At 43.5% G+C, this 12,781-nt stretch overlaps 2 protein-coding genes across 2 annotated transcripts in view; one reads left to right on the forward strand and one right to left on the reverse strand.

Annotated features, from left to right (window-relative positions):
* The window catches only part of LOC138365215 (uncharacterized), a 503,803-nt gene that overhangs the window by 360,822 nt on the left and 130,200 nt on the right, over positions 1-12,781 (reverse strand). The window lies entirely within an intron of this gene.
* Positions 7,852-8,841, forward strand: LOC138365356 (putative uncharacterized protein ENSP00000383309). The gene has a single exon (XM_069325662.1). The coding sequence runs from the start codon at positions 7,852-7,854 to the stop codon at positions 8,839-8,841; it is 990 nt and encodes a 329-aa protein (XP_069181763.1).

Raw genomic sequence — 12,781 nt, forward strand, 5'->3', positions numbered from 1 at the left:
AATGTTTCTGAGCATGTCATGGTGTAGTGGTCTAAGGTGTTTGCTTGGGAGTACCCTGAACATAGGTTCGAATCCTCTTCTTGGCTACAACTCATTTTTCCAATAATACATACAGTAATAGAATACGTAACACACTGAAGAACACTGAAGTGAACACTATTGAACATTAGTTGGTTCAGAATTTAGGTTTCTATTCCAGAATTACATTAGTATAATTCCATTATACGATTTCATTATATTGTAATAGAATTACATTAGTATTAGGACTTGAGAATGGTCCAGGACGGACCGAAACGTCGTCATCCGTTCACCTTCTAGTGTGTGGTCTGGTCAACATATTAGCATTAATTTTACATAATTATAGATTATCATTAATCAGAATCAAAATTGAAATAAATACCAATTAATAAGCATCAAACCAGAATTTGCTATTGACTCGAGATTTATTGATCAATAAATAGTATTACTCACACTGAAGCCAGTATTGCTATCTTTAAGAGTATCTTATCTTCAGGTTATCTTGAGATGATTTCGGGGTTTTTTTTAGTGTCCCCCGCGGCCCGGTCCTCGACCAGGGCTCCACCCCCAGGAAGCAGCCCGTGACAGCTGGCTAACTCCCAGGTACCTATTTTACTGCTAGGTGACAGGGGGTAACAGGAGTAGATCAATGATCAATATTGGAAACCAAATACAATTAGATATCAATAATCACCCAGAATCAATCCAGCATCAACTGCCTCAATCTCCCAACTAAACAACCCTTACCCCCCCCCCTCTCAAAAAAACACCTAAAACCCAATGCACTAACAGCAAAAACACACACAAACGTGTCCAAACACCGTCAAATACTCACAAACACACGACAAAAATTGGCACAAAAGCTGGCAAAAATTCGAGGGAGAAAACCTTTCGCCACACACACACACAGACAAGTGAAATACGTCGGAGGTGTCGAACCCTGAACGGGTCCAGCTACGGGAGGCTGGACAGAAATAACAGGAACGGAAAGAACAAACGGGAACGTACACACACAAAAAACAGAAGGTAGAACAGGTGTAGCGGAACAGGTTAAAGAACGGAGAACAAAAATTGCTGGAACAGTGGCACGCAAATGCCAGGTTAACGAGAGGAATTAAAGTGAATGTCAACAAAACTAAATATAAAAGGAGAAGAAACCCGAAGCGGTTAGGCAATAGAGCCAATACAAATGGGGTGAAATGAAATAAATTGGATACATAAAAGTCACCAACCGAGAAAACAAAAGCAACAAAAACTCCAATTATAAAAGCGAGAGGAAAGGGGGGAAGGGGGGAGGAGGAGAGGGGAGTAGAGAGAATGGAGGAGGAATGACGAGGAAGAGAAGGGAAAGGAGGAGAAGAACCAAAGGAGTGAAAGAGAGAGAAAATGTATTGAAAATAATCACCTATTGTCTAGTGACAAACACAACCTCTCCCACAACCCCACCCACAACCACCCCACAACCCCTCCCATAACCACCCCACAACCCCTCCCACAACTACCCTCACAACCACCCCACAACCCCTCACAACCACCCCACAACCCCTCCCACATCCTCTCCCACAACCACCCCACAACCACCCTCACAACCACCCCACAACCCCTCACAACCACCCCACAACCCCCCACAACCACCCCACAACCCCTCCCACAACCACCCCACAACCACCCTCACAACCACCCCACAACCCTTCACAACCACCCCACAACCCCTCCCACAACCACCCACCAGCTAACAACCACAACCCCGGGCTGTTGTCGGACAACCCGACACCATTTAATAATATTACATACAATAGGCAGATAATATTACTGCTGTGTTGTATACACAAGTTACCCATAGAAAATGTTGCTTGTAGGGGAATTTTCCGTCAATAGAAAACGGGATATCATTGCCACATAGTACTATAAATTCACCAGCTATTCTGTTGGGAATTATTCTTAAATACTTTAGTCTTTGGACTTTTTACATCATAAAAACATCTCATTTGAGTTAACTTAATTATCACTATAAAAATTAAGTAAATGTGACCCTTCTATCACTTATTGACATTGGACAAGGAGAGCCAGTAGCGTCAGGGGTGAGGGAGAGGTCAGCCATTGTTTGTTAAGACCAGAGGCGCAGGGGAGCAAATTCAGCTCGTATAATTTCTCTTGGACGAAGTGTTATGGAGATCAAAGTGCTCTACCATCATCAACACGCTGTCATCATAAACTAGGGAAGTGTCCTACCGAAACCCGTTTATCTAATCATTTCTGGCCAGTTAATGTTAGGTAGATAAGGGCGAACCGGTTAGGATGCAAACGAGCCTCTTAAGCCTTGGTCCTTATTATTTAATATGCAGTGTTTTCTCTGATATAGCTGTCATATATTAGGATTCTGGCTTTATAGCTAGTGCCCTTTGACAAGACAAGAAGAGGAAGCAAGACTTGGTGCAACAGTTACTTGGGGTGTAGGAAGCTAGCCTCACACGAGGATAATTTGGTGTCTACATCCCAGTTATACCTGGTGGACTAAGCCTACCATTCAATAAGATAAGGCACCTCCAATTTATTTTCTAATATATGTAGTTTAATACTGTAGTTTGATTAGCTGCATATATATATAAATTCAATATAACCCCCCCCCCCTCCCCTAATGTGTAAGGATCGATTTGTGAGATTATTGCAGTTAATACAGTCCACTTAACATCATACCAATTGCAATCGAAATATATAAATTAAGGTAAATATAAATTCTATATAAATTCATATAAATTAAATAAATATAAATCTCACAGGTTGGTTCCCACAGCTATAACCCAATGTTGTACCATGTGGTTGACGCCTCGACGCCCTCCTTCCATTGGTCCATCATGGCACTGTGTTATTTGGACACCATTTGTTGCACTTCAATTTCAACCCGTTCTCGCAAATTTAATAAGTCAATATTGACTTATTAAATATGTGCATAGGTGACATACTTAACATAATAGATACCCTTAAAAAGATTCATAGAAAACACCGACCTTACTTAACCTTGTTAGTATCTTAAGATAAGCATCTTATTGCTTCGTAATTACAATTATTACCTAACCTATAATAGGTATAGGTTAAGTAATAATTGTAATTACGAAGCAATAAGATGCTTATCTTAAGATACTGACAAGGTTAGGTAAGGTCGGTGCTTTCTATGAATCTTTTTAGGGGTATCTATTATGTTTAGTATATCACCTATGCACGTAGTTAATAAGTCAATATTGACTTTACGAATTTGCGAGAACGGGTTGTCAATTTGCATGGACAACAAGTGCCTAAGAGGAACTTGGGAACCACGTCCCCGCCGTGATAGGCTTATAGCAGGTTATAGGCCTATATGGCTTCATATACTCCTCGTATAGGAAGTTGAAAGCACGGTTGGGAGTTTTCCAGATTGTAATTTTGATGGTAATTCGGTTCCTATGGAGAGATTTACGGTACGGATGAGTTTAGTGTCCGAGTTAATGGCTGTTTAGTGTAATGGCATCCGGCCATCTTGTTCTGACCTGTAACTACGTATTTAAAGGATTTAAGTAGTTGGTTTCAACTATCTCTGACTCGTTCAACTTGTTCACTCATATTCTGCACTAAAGATGTGTTATCTTCAATCGTTCGGCTTATCCGAGTTATGATATACTAATATACTCGGATATCATATCTTAGTGTTGTACGCTTTGTCTCTAAGTTCATTTGTGGGTTGTGAACTTGCTGCTTCTTAACCGTCTCTCTTTATAACGTTCTAACTTCAAATTCCTCAGGCAAACTTGTCAAAACTTGACTTTCTTTAATTTTCATTTATTTTTAAATCCAAACTTGATTTTGATATTCTTGAATTGGATTCACGGAGCCACGTTATCCACGTATCAACTCAACTACTCAATTTTGCAACAGTGAAAGTATCTTTCTAATATTTACTTCCATTCTACGTTTTTTTTTTAAGCAAACTACATCTACTCATTGTTAATATCATCTTTTATTCTACCTGTATGGGCCCAGGTGAGGAGCGTGGGAAGTGGGGGAGGGATACGAACCCCGTACAGGGACCTCAGACTAAAGTATGCAGTTCAAGGGCAGACTTTTGCATGTTGAACCTTTGCCTGCATTGAATTAAAAGTTTTGTAATTATCTGAGTGCCGCGAGCACCAGAGACTCTATGGATGACTCTACTCTACTGTGTTGGCTCTAGCTGCCACCATGATGGCTCTAGCTGCCACCATGATGGCTCTATTACCACCATGATGGCTCTATTACCACCATGATGGCTCTATTGCCACCATGATGACTCTATTGCCACCATGATGGCTCTATTACCAACATCATGGCTCTATTGCCACCATGATGGCTCTATTGCCACTAGAATGGCTCTATTGCCACCATGATGGCTCTATTGCCATAATGATGGCTCTATTGCCACCATAATGACTCTATTGCCACCATGATGGCTCTATTGCCACCATAGTGGTTCTATTGCCACCAGAATGGCTCTATTGCCACCATGATGGCTCTAGCTGCCACCATGATGACTCTATTGCCACCATAATGGTTCTATTGCTACTATGATGGCTCTATTGCCACCATGATGGTTCTATAGTTGCCACCATGATGGCCCTATTGCCACCATGATGGCTCTATTGCCACCATGATGGCTCTATTGCCACCAAAAAGACTCTACAACCCCCACAAAAGACTCTATACAGCCACCAAAAAGACTCTACAACCCCCACAAAAGACTCTATACAGCCACCAAAAAGACTCTACAACCCCCACAAAAGACTCTATACAGCCACCACAAAGACTCTACAACCCCCACAAAAGACTCTATACAGCCACCACAAAGACTCTACAACCCCCACAAAAGACTCTATACAGCCACCAAAAAGACTCTACAACCCCCACAAAAGACTCTATACAGCCACCAAAAAGACTCTACAACCCCCACAAAAGACTCTATACAGCCACCACAAAGACTCTACAACCCCCACAAAAGACTCTATACAGCCACCACAAAGACTCTACAACCCCCACAAAAGACTCTATACAGCCACCAAAAAGACTCTACAACCCCCACAAAAGACTCTATACAGCCACCACGAAGACTCTACAACCCCCACAAAAGACTCTATACAGCCACCACAAAGACTCTACAACCCCCACAAAAGACTCAATACAGCCACTATAGAGGCAACAGAGCCCGTAGAGGGACTCTCTCTCTCCTCTCAGACCCTCGCTAATCTAACCGGTTGAGAGGCGGGACCAAAGAGCCAGAGCTCAACCCCGCGCAAACACAATTAGATGAGTACAAGCTCTCAATTTTAACCAGAATTCCAACCTGGCTCAGAATAGCAAAGTCGCCCCTTAATTACAAGTTCTTTAATGAAACTCTTTGCACGCTTTGAACTGTGTCCTCAGTCAAGCTTAATTTCAGTCAGTGAAGCTAAAATGGGCTTGAAGTAGGCAGTTGAATTCCCTAAAAGCTCTGGGTACTAGCACGATACTAGCCAACTGGTGTTGTTCAGCCAGGCTGTTACTGGCAGCTTAATTACTGTTCCGTACTGTTATTCGCGGCTTAGTTGCTGTTCTAAGCCGTTGCTCAACCCGCTCTCGCACAAGACAGTACATATATGACTTATTGCTTGTAGTCACTATTTGGCTGATTAATAAGTATATATGTGGTATATGCCAAGTTATATTTTGTTTTTAAGGTACAAACTCTTTCTATAGATTTGCTAAACACCAGTTTTTATATTAGGAATTTCTTTTTCAGTTTTATTAAATAATAGAGATTTTATACAATATTTTACAATATTCTGAGTTACTTTAAAATTTATTTAAATATTTTGCTTTTGTTTTATTATTTTTATAAAACTGTAATATCATTATAGGTATAGGTTAAGTACTAATTGTAATTAAGAAGCAATAAGATGCTTATCTTAACATACTAAGAAGGTTAGGTTAGGACGGTGTTTTCTATTAAGCTTTTCAAGGTAAACTAAAATATTAACAATAAATTAGTATGTCACATATGCACTTATTAATAAGCCAACATTGACCATAAGCAAGTGCGAGAACGGGTTGCGATGCTATAGCAGCTTATTCTTCTATATTGTTGCTAGCTGATATATTTTCATTAGAGATTGTTATTAGTGATTGTTGCTAGGGGATTAGTTATCATCTTCACGTTTTCTGTTGCTCCTGTTATCTGTGGTTCTTGTTTCCCCTGTTTTCTGTAGCTCCTGTTTTCTGTTGCTCCTCTTTTCTGTTGCTCCTGTTTTCTGATGTTTCTGTTTTCTGTTGCTCCTGTTTTCTGTTGCTCTTGTTTTCTGTTGTTACTGTTTTCTGTTGCTCCTGTTTTCTTTTACACTCGTTCTCTCTGCCTCTCTTGTTTCTGTTAATTTTCTCTCTCGTTCTACTTCCCATTCTCTCTTCCTCTATCCTTTTCTATCTTCTTCCTTCTCAGTCTCTTCCTCTCTCCTTTTCTCTCTCCATCTATCTCCTTCTCTCTCTCCCTCCCCATTTCTCTTTTCCATCCACCCTTCTTTTCTGTACTCTTTCCCTCCCTTCTTCTTCTCTCTTGCTTGTTCTTCCTTCCTCCCGTTCTCTAACCCTCACATTTTCTCTCCCAATCCGTTTTCTCTATCTCTTCTCTGTCTGTCTGTCTGTCTGTCTCTCTCTCTCTCTCTCTCTCTCTCTCTCTCTCTCTCTCTCTCTCTCTCTCTCTCACTTTTCCTGTTTCTCTCCTCCATCTCAAGGGGCTGTGTTCTGTGTCTTGAGACTTGTTCATCAGCATCTTGACTTCTTGATGAGCAACTTGACTTCTAGATGAGCAATTTGGCCGTTTTCTTCTTATTGTGGTAAATTATCAACTTGTGGTTGATGTCGGTGGAGGAAACGTTTATATCAGTAATGTTTTTCACCGTCCTGTGTGTGTGGGTCACTGAACAAACGTTCAGTGACCCACGTGGGTCACTGAACGTTTTGTTTACCACGTGGGTCACGTGGGGAGATAGAGAGAAGCTGTTCCAACACAGCTTGCATGAGAGTCATTGCACAAATCCACAACCTTGTGGATTTGTTCATTTGATGCATCACGCAATTGTGATTTCTGTATGTAGAGAGTTATTGCCATTTAAAGACTATGATAAATTCGACTAATTGATTGCCCTTAAGATTCCAATTCAGTTTTGTATGAATGGTTTGTTGATCTTTTTATGTTACATAAAAATGTATTACATATAGGACGTTTCAAAACTTATTTTTAATTTAAGCATAAAATTATGATATTTTACATTAGTGAATGTGATCAATAGTACGTTTTTTAATATTTTGATCTCTAATATTTGTAATCGTGTTTAATTCGAATGTTTAATTACAACCTATTTTTACAGCTTAGAATAATCAGTCACTCAAAAGTAATTAATTTAGACAACTTGTCCATATATTTCGATATTTTAATTAAGACCAGATTATTAGTTACATTTTGAGCATTATTTGAAACAAATCTGCCATCTCTATGTAATGTTTTATATTAAAAGCAAAAAAGTTGTGGAATAATGTTGAAATTGTCAACTAATATAACTTATTTTTTTAAAGCTATATAAAATATCATGTGATTAATTAAATCCAAGTTAATGAACCCCGCTAATACTGTTTTTTTTATCTACAACCTTTGTTATAATTCTTAAATTGGGCGGCATTTATCTATCTTTATCCATTAAAATTGTATCCACATTCGTTCCAGATATGTGTCAATACGTGTACTATCGGATTTAGGTGTTTACGCTTAAGCGCTCACTTGACACTCAACTGTGTGTCAATATGTGTAGCCGCTCACATGTTCTCCCACCACCTCGCCAAACTCCCACCTCGCCAAACTACCACCTCGCCAAACTACCACCTCGCCGAACTCCCACCTCGCCAAACTACCACCTCGCCAAACTACCACCTCGCCGAACTCTCACCTCGCCAAACTCTCACCTCGCCAAACTCTCACCTCGCCAAACTTCCACCTCGCCAAACTCTCACCTCGCCAAACACCCACCTCGCCAAACTCTCACCTCGCCAAACTCTCACCTCGCCAAACTCTCACCTCGCCAAACTTCCACCTCGCCAAACTCTCACCTCGCCAAACTACCACCTCGCCAAACTCTCACCTCGCCAAACTCTCACCTCGCCAAACTACCACCTCGCCAAACTCTCACCTCGCCAAACTATCACCTCGCCAAACTACCACCTCGCCAAACTCTCACCTCGCCAAACTACCACCTCGCCAAACTCTCACCTCGCCAAACTATCACCTCGCCAAACTACCACCTCGCCAAACTACCACCTCGCCAAACTATCACCTCGCCAAACTCTCACCTCGCCAAACTACCACCTCGCCAAACTCTCACCTCGCCAAACTCTCACCTCGCCAAACTCTCACCTCGCCAAACTCTCACCTCGCCAAACTCTCACCTCGCCAAACTCTCACCTCGCCAAACACCCACCTCACCAAACACCCACCTCACCAAACTCTCACCTCGCCAAACTCTCACCTCGCCAAACTTCCACCTCGCCAAACTCTCACCTCGCCAAACACCCACCTCACCAAACTCTCACCTCGCCAAACTCTCACCTCGCCAAACTACCACCTCGCCGAACTCTCACCTCGCCAAACTACCACCTCGCCAAACTCTCACCTCGCCAAACTCTCACCTCGCCAAACTCTCACCTCGCCAAACTCTCACCTCGCCAAACTCTCACCTCGCCAAACTTCACTCTCAAGTATTGCTGTCAATTTATTTCAACACAGAAGTTGCATATTAAGAGAGATGAATCTTTCGTCTTTTTCACGAAACTTTCCCCAAAATTTTTTAATATAATATAAAAATTTTCCTTCACAGACTGATGGAGAAAATCCGGAAATATAATAAAATATATATTCCTTTTATCATTATATAAAGATGTTGATACGAATGATAACATCGATAACCGGAGAATTACCATCATACTAATAATTATATAAATAATAACATATTTAAAACCATAATTAAAATATTATATTAATGGAGAGAAAAAATTACACCGCCCACAAAAAAAACTTTCCCTATTAAGACTCCTCAATAGCACGGTCGATAGAGCTTGGGTTTCACACACGTGGGGGTCCAGGGTTCGAGTCTCCTAGTGCCCAAGTGAATGGAAAAATATAAATTGTTCCTCCATAAGGTAGATATAGAAGTGAACTATCGCCAGTCCTTAATAATAATACCAATTCTATTTCCTATTTTCTTGCCCAATGGGTTTCAACTCAGTGTTGTGAGATTTGTTGTGTATTTACAACCATTTACACATATGTAGATGGTTGTCAATCACGTAAATCACGCAAATCTACATAATCTTTTACGTAGAAGTTGTTATCGAGTAAATGAAGGTGGTTGAGGGTAGTTAGTGGAGATATCTAAGTACCTTGTACATTGCAGACTGTAATGGTACCTATGTATTGGTGGTATAAAGATTCACGATGCACCAGCTGTGGTGGTGGTGCTGTGTTTAGCACCAGCTGTGGTGGTGGTGCTGTGTTTAGCACCAGCTGTGGTGGTGGTGCTGTGTTTAACACCAGCTGTGGTGGTGGTGCTGTGTTTAGCACCAGCTGTGGTGGTGGTGCTGTGTTTAGCACCAGCTGTGGTGGTGGTGCTGTGTTTAGCACCAGCTGTGGTGGTGGTGCTGTGTTTAGCACCAGCTGTGGTGGTGGTGCTGTGTTTAGCACCAGCTGTGGTGGGAGTGCTGTGTTTAGCACCAGCTGTGGTGGGAGTGCTGTGTTTAGCACCAGCTGTGGTGGGAGTGCTGTGTTTAGCACCAGCTGTGGTGGTGGTGCTGTGTTTAGCACCAGCTGTGGTGGTGGTGCTGTGTTTAGCACCAGCTGTGGTGGTGGTGCTGTGTTTAGCACCAGCTGTGGTGGGAGTGCTGTGTTTAGCACCAGCTGTGGTGGTGGTGCTGTGTTTAGCACCAGCTGTGGTGGTGGTGCTGTGTTTAGCACCAGCTGTGGTGGTAGTGCTGTGTTTAGCACCAGCTGTGGTGGTGGTGCTGTGTTTAGCACCAGCTGTGGTGGGAGTGCTGTGTTTAACACCAGCTGTGGTGGGAGTGCTGTGTTTAGCACCAGCTGTGGTGGTGGTGCTGTGTTTAGCACCAGCTGTGGTGGTGGTGTTGTGTTTAGCACCAGCTGTGGTGGTGGTGCTGTGTTTAGCACCAGCTGTGGTGGTGGTGCTGTGTTTAGCACCAGCTGTGGTGGTGCTGCTGCTGCGCCAGCTGTGGTGGTGGTGCTGTGTTTAGCACCAGCTGTGGTGGTGGTGCTGTGTTAGCACCAGCTGTGGTGGTGGTGCTGTGTTTAGCACCAGCTGTGGTGGTGCTGCTGCTGCGCCAGCTGTGGTGGTGGTGCTGTGTTTAGCACCAGCTGTGGTGGTGGTGCTGTGTTTAGCACCAGCTGTGGTGGTGGTGCTGTGTTTAGCACCAGCTGTGGTGTTGGTGTTGCTGCACGAGCTGTGGTGGTGGTGCTGCTGCGCCAGCTGTGGTGGTGGTGCTGTGTTTAGCACCAGCTGTGGTGGTGGTGTTGTGTTTAGCACCAGCTGTGGTGGTGCTGCTGTGTTTAACACCAGCTGTGGTGGTGGTGCTGTGTTTAACACCAGCTGTGGTGGTGGTGTTGTGTTTAGCACCAGCTGTGGTGGTGCTGCTGCACGAGCTGTGGTGGTGGTGCTGTGTTTAACACCAGCTGTGGTGGTGGTGCTGTGTTTAACACCAGCTGTGGTGGTGGTGCTGTGTTTAGCACCAGCTGTGGTGGTGGTGCTGTGTTTAGCAAAAGCTGTGGTGGTGCTGCTGCACGAACTGTGGTGGTGGTGCTGTGTTTAACACCAGCTGTGGTGGTGGTGCTGTGTTTAACACCAGCTGTGGTGGTGGTGCTGTGTTTAACACCAGCTGTGGTGGTGTGCTGTGTTTAACACCAGCTGTGGTGGTGGTGCTGTGTTTAACACCAGCTGTGGTGGTGGTGCTGTGTTTAACACCAGCTGTGGTGGTGTGCTCTGTTTAACACCAGCTGTGGTGGTGGTGTTGTGTTTAGCACCAGCTGTGGTGGTGGTGCTGTGTTTAGCACCAGCTGTGGTGGTGGTGCTGTGTTAGCACCAGCTGTGGTGGGAGTGCTGTGTTTAGCACCAGCTGTGGTGGTGGTGTTGTGTTTAGCACCAGCTGTGGTGGGAGTGCTGTGTTTAGCACCAGCTGTGGTGGTGGTGTTGTGTTTAGCACCAGCTGTGGTGGTGGTGCTGTGTTTAGCACCAGCTGTGGTGGTGGTGCTGTGTTAGCACCAGCTGTGGTGGTGCTGTGTTTAGCACCAGCTGTGGTGATGGTGCTGTGTTTAGCACCAGCTGTGGCTATAGACCAGCTCTAAAGCTTATATCGAGGACTGGAACCTAAGATTTGTATCGTAGTTAAGATCAAATTCTTTAACATACTGTGGGGGACAAAAACCTCGACTACCTTCTGTGAGTTTTGAGAATATTTAAGACTTCTCAAAGGAAGGTCTCAACACCATCGAGCCATAAAGAGGATTAAGGAACACCAAATATAATATTGTGAGATCAAAGCTCGCTGGAAATCTCTCAAGATAATTATTTATGATTTTTTTTGGGGGGATTAAATTAGAAAAATAAAATCATGCAAAATGAAAATATTCAGAGTTATACATTTGTGTGTGATCTGACGCGGGAGACTCACACAGCAGCTGTGTTTATACTGACTCACACAGCAGCTGTGTTTACACTGACTCACACAGCAGCTGTGTTTATACTGACTCACACAGCAGCTGTGTTTACACTGACTCACACAGCAGCTGTGTTAACACTGACTCACACAGCAGCTGTGTTTATACTGACTCACATAGCAGCTGTGTTTATACTGACTCACACAGCAGCTGTGTTTATACTGACTCACACAGCAGCTGTGTTTATACTGACTCACACAGCAGCTGTGTTAACACTGACTCACACAGCAGCAGTGTTAACACTGACTCACACAGCAGCTGTGTTTATACTGACTCACACAGCAGCTGTGTTTACACTGACTCACACAGCAGCTGTGTTTATACTGACTCACACAGCAGCTGTGTTTACACTGACTCATACAGCAGCTGTGTTAACACTGACTCACACAGCAGCTGTGTTTATACTGACTCACAGAGCAGCTGTGTTAACACTGACTCACACAGCAGCTGTGTTTATACTGACTCACACAGCAGCTGTGTTAACACTGACTCACACAGCAGCTGTGTTAACACTGACTCACACAGCAGCTGTGTTTATACTGACTCACACAGCAGCTGTGTTTATACTGACTCCCTGCTACATAATGTAGGGTGAGGCAGCTCCTTCTAACATAATGTAGGGTGAGGCAGCTCCCTGCAACATAATGTAGGGTGAGGCAGCTCCCAGCAACATAATGTAGGGTGAGGCAGCTCCCTGCTACATAATGTAGGGTGAGGCAGCTCCCTGCTACATAATGTAGGGTGAGGCAGCTCCCTGCTACATAATGTAGGGTGAGGCAGCTCCCTGCAACATAATGTAGGGTGAGGCAGCTCCTTGCTACATAATGTAGGGTGAGGCAGCTCCCTGCTACATAATGTAGGGTGAGGCAGCTCCCTGCTACATAATGTAGGGTGAGGCAGCTCCCTGCTACATAATGTAGGGTGAGGCAGCTCCCTGCTACATAATGTAGGGTGAGGCAG

Source organism: Procambarus clarkii, chromosome 16, assembly GCF_040958095.1.
Source record: "Procambarus clarkii isolate CNS0578487 chromosome 16, FALCON_Pclarkii_2.0, whole genome shotgun sequence".
Lineage (NCBI taxonomy): Eukaryota > Metazoa > Arthropoda > Malacostraca > Decapoda > Cambaridae > Procambarus > Procambarus clarkii.